General features: G+C 41.7%; 1 protein-coding gene across 5 annotated transcripts in view; it reads left to right on the top strand.

Annotated features, from left to right (window-relative positions):
- DOCK4 (dedicator of cytokinesis 4) overlaps nt 1–25435 on the top strand; it is a 517521-nt gene that overhangs the window by 360684 nt on the left and 131402 nt on the right. For 3 of the 5 annotated variants that reach the window (XM_077265059.1, XM_077265063.1, XM_077265061.1), the window contains 3 exons: nt 16287–16313; nt 17005–17100; nt 23847–23907. In XM_077265059.1, coding sequence (XP_077121174.1) covers nt 16287–16313; nt 17005–17100; nt 23847–23907 — 184 coding nt within the window. The remainder of the gene's footprint in view (nt 1–16286; nt 16314–17004; nt 17101–23846; nt 23908–25435) is intronic. The other 2 variants (XM_077265060.1, XM_077265062.1) reach the window with 1 other exon arrangement.

The raw sequence follows: 25435 nt of genomic DNA on the forward strand, positions 1-25435 counted from the left end.
GTCTATTTTATCATTAAGTCCTGCAGGGCCCACAGCTCCCGTCCGCATGATCCATATAGCCTCGCGCCTCAGTAAGGCATTATGGTGGTCTCCTCCCCTCCTAGCTACATTAACTCTCTCTATCCCAGCAAAGGACATTAAATCCGGGTTCCCGTTATGGTTTTCTCGCATATGATTAACCCCTTCACGACCTTTGACGCATACGCTGCGTCATGAAAGTCGGTGCCAATGCGACCTATGACGCAGCGTATGCGTCATGGAATGATCGCGCTCCTGCAGATCGGGTGAAAGGGTTAACTCCAATCTCACCCGATCTGCAGAGACAGGGGGAGTGGTGCTTCAGCCCAGGGGGGGTGGCTACACCCCCCCGTGGCTACGATCGCTCTGATTGGCTGTTGAAAGTGAAACTGCCAATCAGAGCGATTTGTAATATTTCACCTAAAAAACAGGTGAAATATTACAATCCAGCCATGGCCGATGCTGCAATATCATCGGCCATGGCTGGAAATACTGATGTGAGCCCCCCCACCCCACCGATCACCTCCCCAGTCCTCCGTTATGGGGTCCGGTCCCCTCCGTCCTGTGCTGCGCTGCCCCGTGCTCCTGCCCGCTCCCCCGTCCTGCTGTCCGCTCCCCCCTGTGGTCCGATCACCCCCCCTGTGCTCCAATCCACCCCCCCACCACCCCTTCATACTTACCGATCCTCCCGGTGTCCGGCCGTCTCCTCGCTGGGCGCCGCCATCTTCCAAAATGGCGGGCGCATGCTCAGTACGCCCGCCGGCAGATTCCATTCAAGTACATTTTGATCGCTGTGGTAGGTTCTACCACAGCGATCAAAATAAAAAAAATAATAAATAACCCCCCCCTTTATCACCCCCATAGATAGGGATAATAATAAAATAAATAATTTTTTTTTTTTTTTTTTCCACTAGGGTTAGGGTTAGAACTAGGGTTAGGGTTATGGCATGTGCGGATTTGGCTGCGGATCCGCAGCGGATTGGCCGCGGATCCGCAGCGGATTGGCCGCGGATCCGCAGCGGATTGGATGCGGATCCGCAGCGGATTGGCCGCGGATCCGCAGCGGATTGGCCGCTGCGAATTCGTAGCAGTTTTCCATCAGGTTTACAGTACCGTGTACACCTTTGGAAAACCAAATCCGCTGTGCCCATGGTGCGGAAAATTCCGTGCAGAAACGCTGCGTTGTATTTTCCACAGCATGTCAATTCTTTGTGTGGATTCCGCAGCGTTTTACACCTGTTCCTCAATAGGAATCCGCAGGTGAAACGCAGTGCCTTTTACTTGCAGATTTTTCAAAAGTCGTGCGGAAAAATCTCACACGAATCCGCTACGTGGGCACATACCCTTAGGGTTAGGGTTGGAATTAGGGCTAGGGTTGGAAATAGGGTTAAGATTAGGCTTGTGGTTAGGGTTACCGATAGGGTTAGGGGTGTGTTGGGGTTACAGTTGTGGTTAGGGTTGGGATTAGGGTTAGGGTTGGGATTAGGGTTAGGATTAGGGTTGGAATTAGGGTTACGGGTGTGTTGGGGTTAGGGTTGTGGTTAGGGGTGTGTTGGGGTTAGGGATGGGATTAGGGTTATGGCTACAGTTGGGATTAGGATTAGGGGTGTGTTGGGGTTAGTGTTGAAGTTAGAAATGAGGGGTTTCCACTGTTTAGGCACATCAGGGGTCTCCAAACGCAACATGGCGCCACCATTGATTCCAGCCAATCTTGCATTCAAAAAGTCAAATGGTGCTCCCTCCCTTCCAAGCCCCGACGTGTGCCCAAACAGTGGTTTACCCCCACATTTGGGGTACCAGCGTACTCAGGACAAACTGGGCAACAACTGTTAGGGTCCAATTTCTCCTGTTACCCTTGCAAAAATAAAAAATTACTTGCTAAGACATAATTTTTGAGGAAAGAAAAATTATTTTTTATTTTCACGGCTCTGCGTTGTAAACTTCTGTGAAGCACTTGGGGGTTGAACGTGCTCATCACACATATAGATAAGTTCCTTGGGGGGTCTAGTTTCCAAAATGGGGTCACTTGTGGGGTGTTTCTACTGTTTAGGCACATCAGGGGCTCTGCAAATGCAACGTGACGCCCGCAGACCATTCCATCAAAGTCTGCATTTCAAATGTCACTACTTCCCTTCCGAGCCCTGACGTGCACCCAAACAGTGGTTTACCCCCACATATGGGGTATCACTGTACTCACAACAAACTGGGCAACAAACATTGGGGCCCAATTTCTCCTGTTACCCTTGTGAAAATAAAAAATTGCTTGCTAAAACATCTTTTTTGAGGAAAGAAAAATGATTTTTTATTTTCACGGCTCTGCGTTGTAAACTTCTGTGAAGCACTTGGGGGTTGAACGTGCTCATCACACATATAGATAAGTTCCTTGGGGGGTCTAGTTTCCAAAATGGGGTCACTTGTGGGGTGTTTCTACTGTTTAGGCACATCAGGGGCTCTGCAAATGCAACGTGACGCCCGCAGACCATTCCATCAAAGTCTGCATTTCAAATGTCACTACTTCCCTTCCGAGCCCTGACGTGTGCCCAAACAGTGGTTTACCCCCACATATGGGGTATCACTGTACTCACAACAAACTGGGCAACAAACATTGGGGCCCAATTTCTCCTGTTACCCTTGCAAAAATAAAAAATTCTGGGCTAAAAAAATATTTTTGAGGAAAGGAAACACATTTATTATTTTCACGGCTCTGCGTTATAAACTTCTGCGAAGCACTTGGGGGTTCAAAGTGCTCACCACATATCTAGATTAGTTCCTTGGGAGGTCTAGTTTCCAAAATGGGGTCACTTGTGCGGGAGCTCCAATGTTTAGGCACACAGGGGCTCTCCAAACGTGACATGGTGTCCGCTAATGATTGGAGCTAATTTTCCATTCAAAAAGCCAAATGGCGTGACTTCCCTTCCGAGCCCTGCCGTGTGCCCAAACAGTGGTTTATGCGTTATAAACTTCTGTGAAGCACCTGGGGGTTATAAGTGCTCACTATGCATCTAGATAAGTTCCTTGGGGTTCCTAACGATTGGAGCTAATTTTCCATTCAAAAAGTCAAATGGCACGCCTCCCCTTCCGAGCCTTGTCGTGCACCCAAACAGTGGTTTACCCCCACATATGAGGTATCAACGTACTCAGCAGAAATTGCCCAACAAATTTTAGGATCCATTTTATCCTGTTGCCCATGTGAAAATGAAAAAATTGAGGCTAAAAGAAATTTTGTGTGAAAAAAAAGTACTTTTTCATTTTTACGGATCAATTTGTGAAGCACCTGAGAGTTTAAAGTGCTCACTATGCTTCTAGATAAGTTCCTTGGGGGGTCTAGTTTCCAAAATGGGGTCACTTGTGGGAGCGCTCCAATGTTTAGGCACACAGGGGCTCTCCAAACGTGACATGGTCTCTGCTAGCGATGGAGATAATTTTTCATTCAAAAAGTCAAATGGCGCTCCTTCCCTTCCGAGCCTTACCATGTGCCCAAACAGTGGTTTACCCCCACATGTGAGGTATCGGTGTACTCAGGAGAAATTGTCCAACAAATTTTATGATCCATTTTATCCTGTTGCCCATGTGAAAATGAAAAAATTGAGGCTAAAATAATTTGTTTGTGAAAAAAAAGTACTGTTTCATTTTTACGGATCAATTTGTGAAGCACCTGGGGGTTTAAAGTGCTCACTATGCTTCTAGATAAGTTCCTTGGGGGGTCTAGTTTCCAAAATGGGGTCACTTGTGGGGGAGCTCCAATGTTTAGGGACACGGGGGCTCTCCAAACGCGACATGGTGTTTGCTAAAGATTGGAGCCAATTTTTCATTCAAAAAGTCAAATGGCGCTCCTTTCCTTCCAAGCCCTGCCGTATGCCCAAACAGTGGTTTACCCCCACATATGAGGTCTCAGCGTACTCAGGACAAATTGGACAACATCGTTCGTGGTCCAGTTTCTCCTTTTACCCTTGGGAAAATAAAAAAATTGTTGCTAAAAGATCATTTTTGTGACTAAAAAGTTAAATGTTCATTTTTTCCTTCCATGTTGCTTCTGCTGCTGTGAAACACCTGAAGGGTTAATAAACTTCTTGAATGTGGTTTTGAGCACCTTGAGGGGTGCAGTTTTTAGAATGGTGTCACTTTTGGGTATTTTCAGCCATATAGAACCCTCAAACTGACTTCAAATGTGAGGTGGTCCCTAAAAAAAATGGTTTTGTAAATTTTGTTGTAAAAATGGGAAATCACTGGTCAAATTTTAACCCTTATAACTTCCTAGCAAAAAAAAAATTTGTTTCCAAAATTGTGCTGATGTAAAGTAGACATGTGGGAAACGTTATTTATTAACTATTTTGTGTCACATAACTCTCTGGTTTAACAGAATAAAAATTCAAAATGTGAAAATTGCGAAATTTTCAAAATTTTCGCCAAATATCCGTTTTTTTCACAAATAAACTCAGAAATTATCGACCTAAATTTACCACTAACATGAAGCCCAATATGTCACGAAAAAACAATCTCAGAACCGCTAGGATCCGTTGAAGCGTTCCTGAGTTATTACCTCATAAAGGGACACTGGTCAGAATTGCAAAAAACGGCAAGGTCATTAAGGCCAAAATAGGCTGGGTCATGAAGGGGTTAATTAGTCTGGGCACCCCTTTACCAGTTATTACTGGTAATAACTGGTAAAGGGGTGCCCAGACTAATTAATCATATGCGAGAAAACCATAACGGGAACCCGGATTTAATGTCCTTTGCTGGGATAGAGAGAGTTAATGTAGCTAGGAGGGGAGGAGACCACCGTAATGCCTTACTGAGGCGCGAGGCTATATGGATCATGCGGACGGGAGCTGTGGGCCCTGCAGGACTTAATGATAAAATAGACATGTCTATATTTCTATAAAACACAGTAACATTGGAAGGTGGGGATAGTCCTATTTTTAGCTCCATACAGAGGGATGTGAGCCAATGCCCATTAGATGTAGCTGCTACGAGATGATAGGGGGATAATATAGTATAACTAGCTGTACTACCCGGCTTCGCCCGGGTTAATGACTGCTGTTAGCAAAATAGAATGTGTTAACAAAAATTTATTCTGCACACAAAAACCACAAAACAAATAGATAGAAATGTAATTATTAAAAGGCAAAAACTAAGCAAATAGAAGCATTTCACAACATATATTAGCTTTGTTATACTGAGAATGTCTTTGTTGCCTATATTAACCAATCAGAGCTCAGGTTAATTAACTGTAGCAAAATAGAAGCTGAGCTGTGATTGGTTGCTATTGGCAGCCTGATAAATCCCCAGCCAACAGGAAGCCCTCCCCCCTGGCAGTATATATTAGCTCACACATACACATAATAGACAGGTCATGTGACTGACAGCTGCCGTATTTCCTATATGGTACATTTGTTGCTCTTGTAGTTTGCTTATTAATCAGATTTTTATTTTTGAAGGATAATACCAGACTTGTGTGTGTTTTAGGGCGAGTTTCATGTGTCAAGTTGTGTGTGTTGAGTTGCGTGTGGCGACATGCATGTAGCGACTTTTGTGAGATGAGTTTTGTGTGGCGACATGCGTGTAGCAACATTTTGTGTGTTGAGTTGCATGTGACAGGTTAGTGTAGCAAGTTGTGTGCAGCAAGATTTGTGCATGGCGAGTTTTGCGCATGGCGAGTTTTATGTGTGGTGCATTTTGAGTATGTGCAAGTTTTGTGTGAGGCAACTTTTGCATGTGGTGCAACTTTTGTACATGTGGCAATTTTTCTGTGTGTGCAAGTTTTGCATGAGGTGAGTTTTCCATGAGGTGAGTTTTGCACGTGTGGCGAGTTTTGCGTGAGCCTAGTTTTGCATATGGCGAGTTTTGCATGTAGCGAGTTTTGAATGTAGCGAGTTTTGAGTGGTGACTTTTGTGTTTCGACTTTTATGTGGCGAGGTTGGTGTGTGTGTGTGGTGAAATGTGTGCTGAGGGTGGTATATGTGTTCAAGCACGTGGTAGTGTGTGGCGCATTTTGTGTTTGTGTTCATATCCCCGTGTGTGGTGAGTATCCCATGTCGGGGCCCCACCTTAGCAACTGTACGGTATATACTCTTTGTCGCCATCGCTCTCATTCTTTAAGTCCTCATTGTTCACATCTGGCAGCTGTCAATTTTCCTCCAACACTTTTCCCTTCACTTTTTCCCCATTATGTAGATAGGAGCAAAATTGTTTGGTGAATTGGAACGCGCGGGGTTAAAATTTCACCTCACAACATAGCCTATGACGCTCTCGGGGTCCAGACGTGTGACTGTGCAAAATTTTGTGGCTGTAGCTGCGACGGTACAGATGCCAATCCCGGACATACACACATACATACATACACACATTCAGCTTTATATATTAGATATACCTGTATGTAATCTCCTGTATATAGTATATACCTGTGTGTCATCTCACCTATATATAGTATATATCTGTGTGTCATCTCCTGTATATAGTATATACCTGTATGTCATCTCCTCCTATACATAGCATATACCTGTGTCATCTCCTCCTGTATATACTATATACCTGTAGGTAATCTGCTCCTGTATATAGTATATACCTGTGTGTCATCTCCTCCTGTATATAGTATATACCTGTATGTCATCTCCTCCTGTATGTAGTATGTACCTGTATGTCATCTCCTCCTCTATATAGTATATACCTGTGTGTCATCTCTCCTGTATATAGTATATATCTGTGTGTCATCTCCTCCTGTATATAGTATATACCTGTGTGTCATCTCCCCTGTAAATAGTATATACCTGTGTGTCATCTCCTGTATATAGTATATAGCTGTATGTCATCTCCTCCTGTATTAGCCCTCGTTCACACGTTATTTGGTCAGTATTTTTACCTCAGTATTTGTAAGCTAAAATGGCAGCCTGATAAATCCCCAGCCAACAGTAAGCCCACCCCCTGGCAGTATATATTAGCTCACACATACACATAATAGACTGGTCATGTGACTGACAGCTGCCGGATTCCTATATGGTACATTTGTTGCTCTTGTAGTTTGTCTGCTTATTAATCAGATTTTTATTTTTGAAGGATACCAGACTTGTCTGTGTTTTAGGGCGAGTTTCGTGTGTCAAGTTGTGTGTGTTGAGTTGCGTGTGGCGACATGCATGTAGGGACTTTTGTGAGATGAGTTTTGTGTGGCGACATGCGTGTAGCAACTTTTTGTGTGTCGAGTTGCATGTGACAGGTTAGTGTAGCAAGTTGTGTGCAGCAAGTTTTGCGCATGGCGAGTTTTGCGCGTGGCGAGTTTTATGTGTGGTGCCTTTTGAGTATGTGCAAGTTTTGTGTGAGGCAACTTTTGCATGTGTTGCAACTTTTGTGCATGTGGCAATTTTTCTGCGTGTGGCAATTTTTCTGCGTGTGCAAGTTTTGCGTGTGGCGAGTTTTGCACGTGTGGCGAGTTTTGCATGTGGAGAGTTTTGCGCGTGGCGAGTTTTGAGCGGCGACTTTTGTGTTTCTACTTTTATGTGGCGAGGTTGGTGTATGTGTGGTGAAATGTGCACTGAGGGTGGTATATGTGTTCGAGCACGTGGTAGTGTGTGGCGCATTTTGTGTGTGTGTTCATATCCCCGTGGTGGTGTGATTATCCCATGTTGGGGCCCCACCTTAGCAACTGTACAGTATATACTCTTTGGTGCCATCGCTGTCATTCTTTAAGTCCCCCTTGTTCACATCTGGCAGCTGTTAATTTGCCTCCAACACTTTTCCTTTCATTTTTTCCCCATTATGTAGATAGGGGCAAAATTGTTTGGTGAATTGGAAAGCGCGGGGTTAAAATTTCACCTCACAATATAGCTTTGACGCTCTCAGGGTCCAGACGTGTGACTGTGCAAAATTTTGTGCCTGTAGCTGCGACGCCTCCAACACTTTTCCTTTCACTTTTTCCCCATTATGTAGATAGGGGCAAAATTGTTTGGTGAATTGGAAAGCGCGGGGTTAAAATTTCACCTCACAACATAGCCTATGACGCTCTCGGGGTCCAGACGTGTGACTGTGCAAAATTTTGTGGCTGTAGCTGCTACGGTTCAGATGCCAATCCCGGACATACATACATACATACATACATACACACACACACACATTCAGCTTTATATATTAGACTAGCTGTACTACCCGGCTTCGCCCGGGTTAATGACTGCTGTTAGCAAAATAGAATGTGTTAACAAAAATTTATTCTGCACACAAAAACCACAAAACAAATAGATAGAAATGTAATTATTAAAAGGCAAAAACTAAGCAAATAGAAGCATTTCACAACATATATTAGCTTTGTTATACTGAGAATGTCTTTGTTGCCTATATTAACCAATCAGAGCTCAGGTTAATTAACTGTAGCAAAATAGAAGCTGAGCTGTGATTGGTTGCTATTGGCAGCCTGATAAATCCCCAGCCAACAGGAAGCCCTCCCCCCTGGCAGTATATATTAGCTCACACATACACATAATAGACAGGTCATGTGACTGACAGCTGCCGTATTTCCTATATGGTACATTTGTTGCTCTTGTAGTTTGCTTATTAATCAGATTTTTATTTTTGAAGGACAATACCAGACTTGTGTGTGTTTTAGGGCGAGTTTTATGTGTCAAGTTGTGTGTGTTGAGTTGCGTGTGGCGACATGCATGTAGCGACTTTTGTGAGATGAGTTTTGTGTGGCGACATGCGTGTAGCAACATTTTGTGTGTTGAGTTGCATGTGACAGGTTAGTGTAGCAAGTTGTGTGCAGCAAGATTTGTGCATGGCGAGTTTTGCGCGTGGCGAGTTTTATGTGTGGTGCATTTTGAGTATGTGCAAGTTTTGTGTGAGGCAACTTTTGCATGTGGTGCAACTTTTGTACATGTGGCAATTTTTCTGTGTGTGCAAGTTTTGCATGAGGTGAGTTTTCCATGAGGTGAGTTTTGCACGTGTGGCGAGTTTTGCGTGAGCCTAGTTTTGCATATGGCGAGTTTTGCATGTAGCGAGTTTTGAGTGGTGACTTTTGTGTTTCGACTTTTATGTGGCGAGGTTGGTGTGTGTGTGTGGTGAAATGTGTGCTGAGGGTGGTATATGTGTTCAAGCACGTGGTAGTGTGTGGCGCATTTTGTGTTTGTGTTCATATCCCCGTGTGTGGTGAGTATCCCATGTCGGGGCCCCACTTTAGCAACTGTACGGTATATACTCTTTGTCGCCATCGCTCTCATTCTTTAAGTCCTCATTGTTCACATCTGGCAGCTGTCAATTTTCCTCCAACACTTTTCCCTTCACTTTTTCCCCATTATGTAGATAGGAGCAAAATTGTTTGGTGAATTGGAACGCGCGGGGTTAAAATTTCACCTCACAACATAGCCTATGACGCTCTCGGGGTCCAGACGTGTGACTGTGCAAAATTTTGTGGCTGTAGCTGCGACGGTACAGATGCCAATCCCGGACATACACACATACATACATACACACATTCAGCTTTATATATTAGATATACCTGTATGTAATCTCCTGTATATAGTATATACCTGTGTGTCATCTCACCTATATATAGTATATATCTGTGTGTCATCTCCTGTATATAGTATATACCTGTATGTCATCTCCTCCTATACATAGCATATACCTGTGTCATCTCCTCCTGTATATACTATATACCTGTAGGTAATCTGCTCCTGTATATAGTATATACCTGTGTGTCATCTCCTCCTGTATATAGTATATACCTGTATGTCATCTCCTCCTGTATGTAGTATGTACCTGTATGTCATCTCCTCCTCTATATAGTATATACCTGTGTGTCATCTCTCCTGTATATAGTATATATCTGTGTGTCATCTCCTCCTGTATATAGTATATACCTGTGTGTCATCTCCCCTGTAAATAGTATATACCTGTGTGTCATCTCCTGTATATAGTATATAGCTGTATGCCATCTCCTCCTGTATTAGCCCTCGTTCACACGTTATTTGGTCAGTATTTTTACCTCAGTATTTGTAAGCTAAAATGGCAGCCTGATAAATCCCCAGCCAACAGTAAGCCCACCCCCTGGCAGTATATATTAGCTCACACATACACATAATAGACTGGTCATGTGACTGACAGCTGCCGGATTCCTATATGGTACATTTGTTGCTCTTGTAGTTTGTCTGCTTATTAATCAGATTTTTATTTTTGAAGGATACCAGACTTGTGTGTGTTTTAGGGCGAGTTTCGTGTGTCAAGTTGTGTGTGTTGAGTTGCGTGTGGCGACATGCATGTAGGGACTTTTGTGAGATGAGTTTTGTGTGGCGACATGCGTGTAGCAACTTTTTGTGTGTCGAGTTGCATGTGACAGGTTAGTGTAGCAAGTTGTGTGCAGCAAGTTTTGCGCATGGCGAGTTTTGCGCGTGGCGAGTTTTATGTGTGGTGCCTTTTGAGTATGTGCAAGTTTTGTGTGAGGCAACTTTTGCATGTGTTGCAACTTTTGTGCATGTGGCAATTTTTCTGCGTGTGGCAATTTTTCTGCGTGTGCAAGTTTTGCGTGTGGCGAGTTTTGCACGTGTGGCGAGTTTTGCATGTGGAGAGTTTTGCGCGTGGCGAGTTTTGAGCGGCGACTTTTGTGTTTCTACTTTTATGTGGCGAGGTTGGTGTATGTGTGGTGAAATGTGCACTGAGGGTGGTATATGTGTTCGAGCACGTGGTAGTGTGTGGCGCATTTTGTGTGTGTGTTCATATCCCCGTGGTGGTGTGATTATCCCATGTTGGGGCCCCACCTTAGCAACTGTACAGTATATACTCTTTGGTGCCATCGCTGTCATTCTTTAAGTCCCCCTTGTTCACATCTGGCAGCTGTTAATTTGCCTCCAACACTTTTCCTTTCATTTTTTCCCCATTATGTAGATAGGGGCAAAATTGTTTGGTGACTTGGAAAGCGCGGGGTTAAAATTTCACCTCACAATATAGCTTTGACGCTCTCAGGGTCCAGACGTGTGACTGTGCAAAATTTTGTGCCTGTAGCTGCGACGCCTCCAACACTTTTCCTTTCACTTTTTCCCCATTATGTAGATAGGGGCAAAATTGTTTGGTGAATTGGAAAGCGCGGGGTTAAAATTTCACCTCACAACATAGCCTATGACGCTCTCGGGGTCCAGACGTGTGACTGTGCAAAATTTTGTGGCTGTAGCTGCTACGGTTCAGATGCCAATCCCGGACATACATACATACATACATACACACACACACACATTCAGCTTTATATATTAGATATATGAATTTTACCCCTTATTAGGATCTCCGGTTCTTCACCGATGGTGAGCGTAGTCTTTTCTGTGTAGAATAAATCGGACTCATAATGAATGAGAATAGTGGGCTAATTACCATAGCCGTGGTCCCGCCATATAACCGCACATAAGTAAGAAGAGAACGCTTAGATAGTTGTAATATTAAGATTTATGCCTTTGGTGAGTGCTTTTGTTTTTAACTTCATTGTTTTTAAATACTTTTAGTGTTTAGTGTACCAGTGGTGGGCGGATTGAAGCTGGAGGGAGGCGCACGCTGTGTGTGTCCTTCTTAAAGCGTCATTTCCTGCACACTCACTGAACCCGTTGAAGCACCGGACAGGTGCGAAACGGCCGTCGTTCAGCCGCCGCATTACCCTGTGTACACACACCCCCGTGCCGAGTTTGTATGGACTGAATAAAGAGTGACCTGTTACCGAAGGTTGGTGAGTGCAGCCGTTTTCTTCATCATCGCATATATCTATTTGGTTTCTTCTGGCTTTGGCACCCGACACCCAGCAGGATTTCATTTACCCACAGGCTCGCATAGGGCAGGATCTGTGGTGCGGGTCGCTGACTTTCTTATACAGATACTATACCCCTTATAATATTTAGGGCTTTTCACATGCCTACTTTTTAATGGTTCACAACCCCCCTGGCGGAAACGTATTTGAAACTTCAAAGATTTTTTTCTCATATGACCACACAGAGGAAGGACAGCTGTAAAACTGATCTAGCACACTGATGAAAATAGTTGCATTCTTTGCGTACATGGTCTTTAGCCATTTAATATTTTATAAGTGTCCAAGTGTAGCACATTTGGGTTACAACTGCATTGTCTGTAATTGTGGGGAAAGTCAATACATGATAATTGATCACCCTCCAAGGTGCAGAATATATATCTATAGATACTATTTTTCCTACCCATTTTTTTGAATTGAAAAGCTTAACAGAAGTGAGACATTTCTGGATCCCGTGAGATATATTTGGATCATAATTTTTCAAAGCATAGTGACCTGTAGAAAGGAGACGGCAATCGAGGCCGGTGAGATGCGCCTGTGTGGGTGACATCTTGTGTAGACAGGCCCCTCTGTTCTGTACAATGGCTTGGGTTTCATAGACTGAGCATGTGCAGTACATCTGTGCCATAAACTTGCTAGAGGAAACCGATTGCTTGGTACGGAGGTTGTATGCTTGAACGTGTATTCTATTGGTTTCAGTGATGCTTTTTCACTTCAAGATCACACATTTCTGCGGGGTTCTACTTAGTGGCACAGTTCTATGAATAGTAGACTGTTTTTCAGGAACTTCTAAAGTGCCGTAAAATCCAATTTTCAATAAAAAAAAGCCAAGTATTTCCTGCGACATCCACAATTTAGTGCTGGATCCTTACACCTAGCTGTCTCCTGGAATGTGGGACTTGGGAGTGCTCTTGGGCGGCACATATTACCCGACACCAACCCTTCTTCTTAATGTCTTTTGAGCAGTTAAACTTTTAACCACAGTGTAAACATTTGCCCAAACGTATTAACTTGCTTACTGGGGAGGCAAAACTTTTTCTTAACTGTAATATGTCTGCTCCATCTCTAAATATTAAATAGTATTGCTCTATTACGGTACTCCAACCATACTTATATTTTTCTGTCCTATCAACCTATAATAATGTATTTCCACGCGCATTATATTTATTCTATTCAGTTCGGTGCCCAGGCAGTTTAACACCGTAAATTCTGCAATCGATATCGATGGCAGGTGGAGGGAGGGAGCTCCATGGTTACCTGATGATGTCATGATGACATCGGGGTCACCAGGGCTAGCACACTTGCTACACCATGCTCAGAGCATGGTATATCAGGTTTGTGTGTCAGTGCAGCGCTGACAGTTTGCTATGCTTTACAAGCGATCAGACAGCAAAAAGTGAAAGTCCCATAGAGGGACTAAGTAAAAAAAATAAATATATATTTAAAACATCACAAAATAATAACAGTGCCATTAACATTATTGGTCCGATTCTGTCGCAGAGAGAATATACGAAGTCATCTTCACCTGGACATATTTCCACATTACTGTTCACACAGCATGATAATTTTCAGACCATTAAATAAAAACAAGGGTACATTCTGAGCTGTTAGGATATAAAATTATGCTTACCATACGTACAAACATATAAGGCCATATTCACACTTGAGTTTTCACATTCTTTTTTCTGCTCTGTTTTTAGGATCAGAGAAGTGGAACTCACGTTAACAATGGATCTCCTGCATAACTTATGCAAATGGGAGTGGAAGGACGATATTCATTATTATGGGGGATTTATAATGTGTCCGTTTTTATAGCAAAGGAATGGTTCTGCATGACGTCCTTTTATTTCCATTCAAAAGCGGACTAGAATGGAACCCAAACGGAGCCCATAATAATCAATATTATTAGTGATGAGCGAATATACTCGTTACTCCAGATTTCCTGAGCACGCTCGGGGGTCCTCCGAGTATTTTTTAGTGCTCGGAGATTTAGTTTTTCTTGCCCCAGCTGAATGATTTACATCCGTTTGCCCGCATAAGTACATGTGGGGGTTGCCTGGTTGCTAGGGAATCCCCACATGTACTTGTGCTGGCTCACAGATGTAAATCATTCAGCTGCGGCAAGAAAAACTAAATCTCCGAGCACTAAAAAATACTCGAAGGACCCCCGAGCAAGCTCAAGAAATCTCGAGTAACGAGTATATTCACTCATCACTAAATATTATCCCTCTGCCTCTGCTTGCATACAGTTTTAACATTAATTCTGTTTTTTCCTAACATCAGAATAGACATATGGATTATCAAAACACAAGTGGGAAAACAAGCCTAATCGGCGACCCTTGTATACATACATGGATATTGTTACATATCTGTCTTGATTAGTTTCTACTTGTGTTGACTCTCCGCTTGGTTACTTACGGAGGCAGGTCAAGTCACTGCAATTGGAGATTTTGAAGAGATGAGATCTCACCTTGGTTTAGCTATTTTTTGCTGCAGTTTTTAGCTTTAAGGCTAAGTTCATACTGGGCATTTTTGCTGCTTTTTTATGCTAATTTTCAGCTGCTTTTTACAGTACCAGCAAAGCCTTTGAGATTTCAGAAATCTCATGCACACACATTGGTTTTTTGTCATCAGTATTTTGTACTCTACTTGGTTTTTTGGATATAGGGCATGTCACTTCTTTCAGTGTTGTTTCAACGGTTTTCACTCATTGACTTGAATGGGTGGTGAAAAATGCTCCAAAAAACGCAGATAGTATGTTTTGCTGTGTTTTTTTTTTTTGTGCCAAAACCTGATTCTATGAAATGGCACTTTTTTTCCATGCTAAACTTTATCAGCATGCACAAAACAAATCTAGCTTGCTAAAACTGCCGCAAAAAAAATGCAAGAAAAACCAAAGAAAACATGTTTTTTTCTGCAGCTTCTTTCCTGCCAAGTGATGAGGTTTTGCTGCAGAGAAAAAAAAAAACACTGGAAAAACACCTAGTGTGAACTTTCCCTAAAGCCAGAATTGGATTCTTGAGGAATAAGAAAAAAACAAAGGACTTAAATTAAATTTACTATTCAAGAAACTGTATCAAAAACTGTAGTAGCTTCTCAAAAAGAAAGCTGGTGTAAAATCACCCTTAATGGAAAAAATATGAAACACAATAATCTATTTCCAGTGATGTCCAAGGAATGCTGTAATAGGTACTTGGAAGGATCCGTTGTGCTTTGTGTATTGATCCACCAATATAGATCTTTTAGAGGAAAGCCACAGGACGGTTCTGTAACTCCTCACTGAAGAGCTAGCCATGTAGCTGCCCGTGAAGTGGGGCTAAGATGTATTTACTAGAGATTCTATCAGATTTCCAGGTCTAGAGCAAAATAATGGCACTGTAGAGGTAATGTGTCATAAATTGATTTTTTTAATGCTGTGACTACTAATCTTTGACAGAGAAATATACTCATAAGTGACAATGACCACTTAACAGGCAAACACAATCAAAGCAAAAGTAGTATAAGGAGCACATCCCGGTCTCATGGATACCAGGGGGAGTATGACACTGGGGTACAGATGATCTTACAGTACATTCATTTTGTGTATAGCTGTACATTAACTACTGGGCATCCACAGATAGGAAGAAGTCTGTGGCCTCACATGCACATTTCATTGGAGTAGTTATTGATTATGTTTCTGGTTCTATAGTTATTGATTATGTTGCATCAACTTCAACTAATTGTGCTGGAAGGCAACGTGCCATGTCATTACATGTAGCACATCTACAACCAATACTCATCCATCAGTGTATTAAAGTGTGCAGAGACAAAGCTTGGACAATGCAGAACGCATTGTGATTATATGTGTAATTGAAGCTATATTTACTGTAGGTACAAACCTGTAGTGTAATAAGCGTGGAGGTTTATAATCGAGTGCAGAAGACCATCAGATTCTCCCTAATAAACAATGGGTGGTTATATATAAAATACACTCAATAAATAAAATTAAATGAGCCGTTTGTAAATACAAGAGCCAACATTGAATATTATTCAATATATATATATATATATATATATATATATATATATATATATATATATATATTTATATATTTATTAATTAATTTATTTTTTTTTTCATTACTTACTGCACAACGTCCCTCAATTTGGCGTCTAAAGCACTTGATTATGTCTGACTATCTTGAGGATTACTAGAAGATGTAATGTCTATAAAGTTCACTTAGACAATCTTTAAGAAGTCAGCTGAATATACAGTGTTAACCCAAAATCTGCCAACATAAGTACTACAGACCAACACTACTGCTATAGAGGAATTACCTAACTGGTTCTCGGACGCGCTTTCGGTGCCTATCAAACATGTTTACATTTGAATTCTTTTCTTGAGTTGCTGATTTTTGTTAAATATCCCAATTAAACATTGAGTTCTCTTTATCTTTATCTACCACATGGCTTGTTTAATATTTGTGGATAATCTGAACATTATTTTTATCAATGCTTCCTGGATTAGAATTCCTTTGTTTGGGCCATATCCTAGGTAAGATATTTTTACCAGTATAGTTTTATTTACTACAGCATGTGGGAAGTCAAAGCCAAAAGGGGACACTCTTATTTTTCCCCAAACCGTCTGGTTGTTCTGCATCAATGGCGCATTATCTCAGTCATATAGGTAAGGGTCTGCCAGGTGGAGCCCCAACACTATTGCTTCCTCTTATGTACGGCATCTGGTACAGAACAGCCTTGGGAGAACTTAACAGGCCGACTCTTCTGTATTCTGTGGAGAGTAACCTCATTATGGCAACCACAAATATTTTCAAAGTATAAACCACAGCGGAAATGTTTGTGTATTATATCAGTTATATCCCCTGCTACTTTGTACAATGGCATATAAATATGGTTCTGACTAGTTTTAAAACTTTAAAGCAGTTGAAGCATAATTGATGACTTAAGGATAGGTCATCAGTGTAAAAGGCACAACCACTTTAATAATCTGAATATACAAGCTTCATTCCAACAAAAGTTGGGACGGTGTGTAACATGTTTGGAAAACGAGAATACAATGAGTTGGAAATCTCCTATATATAGATTTCCAAAACATTGCATTCTTGTTTGTTTTTTTACATTTTACACAGCAACCCACCTTTTTGGGAATTGGGGTAGTATTTGCATTAGTAAACATAATATACATAAGAAGTGAAACTTTTTTAACCAAAGTTCTTATCCTGCAGCTTGTTAAAGAAGATTGAACGGGAAACATGGAGAGAAAGCGGTGTATCTTTAATTGCCACTGTGACAAGACTCATGGAGCGATTGTTGGACTACAGGTAAAAGATTGAATCTGTTCTCTGAACTGCCTAATTCCTGAAGTGCAATGTCAGCATTTATACTTTCCCTGTAATGGAACACGTTTATATGTATGATCTGGGAATGCCCTCTTACCGAGGCTTATTGAACTGATGTTCAAGACTTTCCTAATAGAAATGTGGGTTCCTGGAGGTGTGGTGTGCTCTCTGATTAGCAGTTTACTAGGTTTAGTAGTCAGAGATGCATTCTAACTTTACCAGACTTCATTATAGTTAAAGGGAACCTGTCACCCCCAAAATGGAAGGTGAGCTAAGCCCACCAGCATCAGGGGCTTATCTACAGCATTCTGGAATGCTATAGATAAGCCCCCGATGTATCCTGAAAGATGAGAAAAAGAGGTTAGATTATACTCACCTGGGGGCGGTCCCGGTCCGGTTCTGGTCCCATGGGCGTCGCGGTCCGGTCCGGGGCCTCCCATCTTCTTACAATGACGTCCTCTACTTGTATTCACGCCACGGCTCCGGCGCAGGTGTACTTTGTCTGCCCTGTTGAGGGCAGAGCAAAGTACTGCAGTGCGCAGGCGCCGGGGCTCTCTGACCTTTCCCGGCGCCTGCGCACTGCAGTACTTTGCTCTGCCCTCCCTTTAATGTTCTGCATCAGGAAGACTATCTTTCTTAACTAGAGCTTTTCTGTTTCTCTTTGAGCACATTTGTTGGAAATGGTCCTGCCCATGTATAAGCTAACTTAACTTAATAACCTTCAGGGCACATGCAAAGATTGTTACTGATTTTGAATACTCAAACAGTCATTGAATCATTGACTGCCCTGCACATCTTAATGAAGTTCTTCCATTATTTATTTATTTTTTACCCCCTAAGCCTGTGTAAATGCAAGTGTACTGTAAGTGTATTAATATCATCGACTGCAATCTCCTCTGGTGTCAAGAACCATTTTGGTCCTCTTCTGAGTCACATGACTGTTCTTATAACATTCCAGTTTGAACTGGGCTTTCCATGAGCCAGAAATTACATTTACAATGTAAGCCTATGGAACGTCTCAATGGAACTTTAGCATGTGATTTCTTTGCGATACTTTGTTAACCCCTTAACAGTCACCAATATGCCTTTTAAAAGGCAGCCGTTAAGGGGCCTTAATCCTCAGTGCCACTTTTCACTGCTTTTAAATTAATAGCTCCCCAGCTCTTGAAAATCCCGCAGGTGACAGCTAGCACCCTGCTATATCGGCCTGATTGATTTTGGAGTCGATCGGGGCCAATTAACCCCTTAAATTGTGACAGCGGCATTTAAGTCGTTAAAAGCCCCTCTTTGCCAACATCGCTCTTTCCCGTAATCGTTATCACGGGTGCCAATGGATGCCATGATACCCCAAGGTCATCTGAAGACCCCACGGTATGGTGGCCAGTTAGATCCTGCTATAAGTAAAAGTGAAACAAAAAGTGAAATCAAATATGTAGAAACGTAAAAAACAAAGTGCACAGAAATCACCAAAAAGCCATTTTACCAAAAATAAACAAAAAAGTACATAGAATTGCAATTGCCACATCTACAATAACCTGATTTTTTAAAGCAGTCATGTTATTTATTTTGCACAGCGAAAATCATAGAAAAAAATAAAACATGCCAAAATGTTGCTTTTTCATCATACTGACACGCAGAAGTATTCAATAAAAGTGATCAAAAATTCATTACTGTATGTATGAATGAAAACGCCAAATCCAAATTGCCCCGCAAAGAACAAACTCTAGTATGGCGTAATAATAAATAAGTTAATTCTCTCAGAATGTAGCGATGCAAAAACTAAATAAATTTGGTATTGCTATAATCGTACTTACCCGAAGAATACATTTTTTTTTGCTGTTCTTGCACTTTGGGGTCTGCACAAATGTCACCCGCAAACTATTCTAGCAAAGTCTGTGCTCCAAACACCAAGTAGGTCTCCTTCCTACTCAGCTCTGACGTGTGACCTAACAGTAGCTTCCGATGACCTATTGCATTTGGGAGAAGTTGCACAATAAATTGTGGGGTCCAGTTTCACCTTTTAACCCTCGTGTAACTGCCAAATTTGCTGCTTATAAAAATAAAAACATTTTTACCACTAAAATGTTATGTATAAGTCCCAATGTAATAAAATTCTATGAGGTACCTGTGGGTTAAAAATACTCACTACACCCCTGGATGAATTCCTTAAGCAGGGAAGTTTCCAATATGGTGTCACTTGTGGGGGTTTCTGCTGGTCTGGCACCTCACAGGCTCGGCTAATGGGGCCCACAATCTACTCAAACGGAATCTGAATTCTAAAAGCCAAGTAGCGCTCCTTCCTAGTGTACAGCCACATATGGGATACTGCCACATTCTGTAAAAATTCCTAACAAATTGTCCTGTCCATTTTCTCCTATTACCCCGTTGTGTGAATTAAAACTTTGAGGTTAAAGTAAAATTTTAGCAGACAAACTCTACGTTTTTCATTTTCTTGGCCCAATCTTCTAAAATTCTGTTATGTAGTTTGTGTGTTTAAAATGCTCACCACATCCATAGATAAATTCATTATGGGGTTTAGTTTTCCAAAAGGGGTCACTTGGGAGTGTATCTGCTTTTTTGGCACCTAAGGGGCTCTTCAAATGCAAAGCATTCTTCGCTTTCCGAGTTTTGCCATGTGCCCAAACATTAATTTTTCACCACATATGACGTATCGTGGTGAAATTGCATAACAAATTATGTGGTCCTTTTTTTTTATATCCCTCTTGTAAATTAAAAAATGGGGGGCAAAACAGTAATTTAATGGAAAAACTGTAATTGTTTGTTTTCACATCTAAATGTTCTAAACTTTTGTGAATTTTGTGAAAAATCTCAGTTCACCAATAGATGAATTTCTTGAGGTCTAGCCTCCAAGATTGGGTCACTTATGGGGACTTTTTTGGCATGTCACACGGCCTTCAAATGCTACATTGTATTCACAATCTGTTCCACTCAAATTGGCAATACAAAAATCAAATGGTGCTCTTTTCCTTTATAGCCCTTTCATATCCCCAAACAGCAGTTTTTGACCACATATGGGAATTCAATGATTTCAGAAGAAATTGGATAACAAAATATGGGGTCAGTTTTCTCCTATTGTCCATTGTGTAAATCACAAATTTGGATCTAAAACATTTTAGCAGAAAAAATGTAATTTTCGTTTTCACACCCACTTTTTAAATAGTTCTGTAAAGCTCTCACTGCTTCAGCATGCTCAATACAACCCTTGTTGAATTCACTGATGGTTTTAGTTTCCAAAATGGGGTCCCTTGTGGGGGTTTCTGCTGCTTTGGTGCCGCATGAACTGTGCAAATGAGACATGGTGTCTGAAGTGTATTCAAGCCAAATTTACATGCCAAATAGCAAATGTTGCTTCTTCCATTCCGAGCCCTGTGGGGTGTCGCCATGCTCAGAAGAAAGTGGTTTACAAAGTGCAAGGTATACTTTTTCATGTTACCTCTTGCTAAATATTTGGGGCTAAAGCAATATTTTTGTGAAAAAAATGAAAATTTTCAATATGACAACTTAATGTTATCAAATTCTGTGTAGTGCCTGTGGGTTCAAAAAGCTCACTATGCCTCTGGGTAAAATAATTGAGAGGTGTAGTTTCCAAAATGGGGTCACTTGTGGGGGTTAAAGTGAATGAAGTAGTATAATTGCTAGAACGTTGAATAACTTAATGAGCCAGAGGTTTCTTTTTACCCTCAATATAGATATGTTACTATGTTCTATTTTCTTTTTAAAGATAGAATCACTCCAGAATCTGTTAGGATATTTTTACTATATAGACCAATCAAGGCTGTGCATAGACATCATGGGACCCCATAGCAGAGGTACCAATTGGGCCCCCAATTCCACCTTCCAGAAAAAAATAAAATAAATATTCTTCGGGCTCACTGCAATTTGATATAGTAACTGAAAGTCATATCTCTGATGTTTACAGCAAAAGCATAGCGTCACATTTTGAATGCCCTCAGTTTTACCACCCTCTAAAGTACAGCTTTTATGGCCCCCATAAAATATTATGGCAACAAAAGTGCCCCCCAAACAGAGCATGATACCCAACATTGAATTCCAAGACCGTTTTCTCCACATGCACAGTGTGAGTTCCCCACAGTATACCCCCTCAAAGTAAGATGCCTCACTCAGTTCCCCCACACACATTGAGACCTTCAGTGATCCAAGCACAGTGTGATGACCCCCACACAGTCGTTATACACAACATGAGGCTCCCATAGCCCTCAGTACAATTTGATTACCCCTACACATTATGATGGCCCCACAAAGTATGATGGCCCTCAGATATTCCACTTTACAGTATAATGTATAATGGCCCCCCCAGCCCTTTACAAAGTATACTTGCCACCACTGACTTCCACAAAGTATAATTGTGCCCCATAGCCCTCAACACAGTGCAATGGCCCCCACACAGCAATTTACACAGTATAATGGCTCCAACACAGCCCTTTACATTGCATAATGGCCATAACACAGGCCTTTATACAGCATAATTATTCACCCAGCCTTTTGCACAGTTTAATGGCTCCCACACAGCCCTCCACACAGGATAATGGGCCCTCACACCCCTCCACTAAGTTGAATGGCCCCCACACAGCTCGTCACATACTATAATGGCTCCCAATCTCAGCCACACAATATAATTGCCCCTACACAGTGTAATGGCCCCACCAGCCCTCAACACAGTATATTGGCCACCACACAGCCCTTAACATAGTGTAATGGTCCCCTCACAGCCCATCCCACAATATAATGTCCCCACACAGCTTCCCAAACAGTATAATGTCCCATCCACTTACTATAATGTCCCACACAATCTAATGGCCACCTCAGCCCTCCATGCAGTGTTATTACCCCACACAGCCTTCCACATAGTATACTGGATCTCACACAGTATAATGGCCACCACACAGCCCTCCACACAGTATGATCACCCCAATGAATACAATGTACTCAATGTAAAAAAAAAAAACCTCTGCTTCTCCGGTCTTTGCAGCATTTTGTCTGAACCTTCTCACAGCAGCAGTGATGTCATTGCTCCCACTGCGCTGACACATCTTAGCTCACTCTCGGACAGAGAGAATGATGGAAGAGGGAGATGACTGCTTCCTGTTCCATCATTGTTTTTAACTATCTGTGTCCAGGATGCTAATATAAACAAAAGTTTGATACTGGGTGGGAGCGGATGGAGGACTGGCACTTGCCTCACCCTCTCCTCCCCAATTCACAGACTTCATAGTGACTGTATAGTCTGCAATTGTAAGTAACTGGAAGCATAGGGGCCACATATGTCACTCTGATTCTAACCGTTTAGCTCTTGCCCAATTCTGTTGTCTATGTGAAATATTTCATGGTTATTTTATAGATCTTTTCTGTTTGTGGGCATCTGAGGGAAACCGGACATTAAATGTAATACATGACCCTGTTTTGAAACCTTAGCAAGGACCTTTTATTGGATTTTCTCATTTAAACTGAGTACCTCCTCCAATTTCCGCTGTTTCACTGAATGTGCAACAGTTTTTCTTTTTTTTTTTTCTGTGCACCTTCTTTCAAAAGTTATGCCCTCCTGTAGCAAAGAGCAAATTTCCCTTTCAACCAAATGAGCATATACCGCAGAACACTGTGGGGATTTTTTTTTCTCCTCTATGGCAGAAATTTTGTGGTATGTGCCCAGTTGAGTAAAGAGCAAATTTGCATCTTTATTACAGTGGGTATATCTTTGGAACGGGGGCAAAGAAAAAAGACATATACACCTTCTGGAGGCGAGCATTAAGACAGCAGGTTGCCAGCCTCAAACTGCGCATATCCAGCTGAAAATGATGTACGACAGAGCACACTGTGACTCTGTCTGCATCATTATTGTCAGTAACCTCATTAGCGCAAATGCCCTTATCCCATTTTGGGGTGGTTTGGACGTAAGCCCCGGTGGAGCCAGTAAACATAGGGTAAAATGTGATGTGAACATTGCCTAAGTCTAGGATTGCATCGTGTTTCTCGTTGGTAATTCCATCTGACCTTTAATAAAACAGGATTGTAACATGCCGCCAGTGGTTATCGAATGGAGTCCATAATAGTAAACTGTGGGCTACATTCAGTGTCGAACTGGGGTGCCAAGGGCCCACCAGTAACCAACTCTATGGTCTCACTTTTCAACTACATGCAAATGTGACATTATTCTCAATCACAAATATGTATAACAATGAACTGGGTAGATTGTTACATGAATAAGAGGCTGCCTTTAGCTGTATGTAGTGATTCATGTATATTGTGCCAAGTACTGCTCAAATAAGAGGGTGGTGGCCCAGGGGCCCACCAGAGGATTCTCCTGTTCTCCTGTGGGTGACTTTTTTCCGTCTTCACATCAGGCTTTGAAGCCAGGAATAATATCACAGTAGACTACTTATTGTTTCCAACTTCAAAGATGGAAACAGTATTTTCAAATGTGTTTTTTTGAAGTTCAGACAGAACCCTAATGTAGTCACGAATATGTGACCAAAATGTGATTTTGACATACAGTATCTTATATCAGCAACTCCCTGACTTTCAGTTTCAGTTCTTAAAGTCCAAATCGAAGATTCCTGAAACCGCAGATCTCCTGAACTTTCAGTCATCTGGATTTCATTTGTTGCCTTATATTCATAAAGATGCTCTGTTTCTTTTTTGAACCATTATCTTAAAGCCTTTTTGCCAAGTGTTTCACTTTTTTATTTTAGAGACTGCATGAAAATGGGAGAAGTAGATGGAAAAAAGATTGGGTGCACCGTTAGCCTATTGGTAAGACGCTCATTGAGCTTTATGACACATCCTGCTTTAATGTCTAAATGGAGATGTCTCACATTCCGTTCTGCACGTTATTTAATTTCCCATTAAAACCGCCTCAGTGGCAGGAAAGCAAATCTATTCAGAGTGTAATGATGTGAAATGAACATTTCTTGCAGGTAACAGAATAGCTCAGCTCATCTGCTTCGTTCTTATAACCCAGGCAATTACTTGTGAGGGCAATATTCAAAAGTAAAGATTTCCAATATGCAGACAATGTGTTGTTGTACCACTGACTCTGGGGAAAAGCAGACTGATAAGATGTGAACCTTGTCTAAAATAATGAGGTGCAGTTATAACCGTCATAGCAGAACCAACGGGGCTTGACATCAGGGCAAGAATTGTTTTATTTAGCAATTACAATGCATTTGCCATTAATTTAGGTCTTTTAAGGCCTGTCGTATATTTTCATTTTAGTTTATTTTCAGTAATTCTTATATAATAAAAGAGGAAAACAAGATTGAATTTCGACACAACATATTTTTAGAACCTGAATGAGGTGGTAAAATAAGACACACAGATATAGATTTTTTGGCTTTACTTGTTTCATATTTTGTTTGATAGGAGGGGAGATCTGAAATACAGCCTTAAAAAAAAACTACTTTGTGGTCTTCAGTCAAGAAATCCATGGCCCTATTTATCTGACAAATTCCCCAATAGCAGAATTGTTACACATACGTGATACGTAGATCTGTTGGTTGATTTAGTTGATGGGGTGGTCCGATGGTGAAATACATTTTAATATAAAGCCTTATCTGTTTAGTGCTGTAAACTAAACTAATTTCTAATGTGCTTGCATTAAAAAAAAACCTACTGTTCCCTAACTACAATATCTACCGTAATTGCTTTTGCATTTTTCCCCTTTTCCCCTATTTTTTCCCCTATATGCCAGTGCTTCCTGAGATACTCAAATGAAGCATCATCACAGATCAGTAGTAATGAGTCTACGACTGAGCTGTGTGCACTGTCAGTGTGCATTGTCAGGATACCCAGCGTTCAAAGACCAGTCACGTCACTTGCGGGGGCATCACTGGTCTCTGAACGCTGGGCATCGTGACAACACACGCTGATAATGCACACTGCCCTGTTGCTGGTTTATTACTACTTATTTGGCTGGAAACACAGAGGGCGCGCTGTGACTGTGCACATCGCACAGTGTACGACGTGCTGGGACAGAGCAGGATCTCAAGTAAGCATCACTGTTGACACTTCATGTAAGGAAGGGTGCTGGGGCTGCGGCAGTGACCGCAGCCTCTGGCCCACCATGGCTCTCCATTTGAGTATGCTATGATGCACTGGGATATGCCAACGAAGCATCATCACACAGCAAGTAGCGAAAAAAATGCAATAGCATGGATTGTCTGTTTTTTAGGCAATCCCTGCATGAGTTACAGCTGTCTAAAAGTCGAGCATGCTCGAATAACACTTTATCCAAGCTCGTTCACTCATCACTATTAGGGAACTTTTATTGCAAGCAAATTAA

This window comes from Ranitomeya variabilis, chromosome 5, assembly GCF_051348905.1.
Source record: "Ranitomeya variabilis isolate aRanVar5 chromosome 5, aRanVar5.hap1, whole genome shotgun sequence".
Classification (NCBI taxonomy): Eukaryota; Metazoa; Chordata; class Amphibia; order Anura; family Dendrobatidae; genus Ranitomeya; species Ranitomeya variabilis.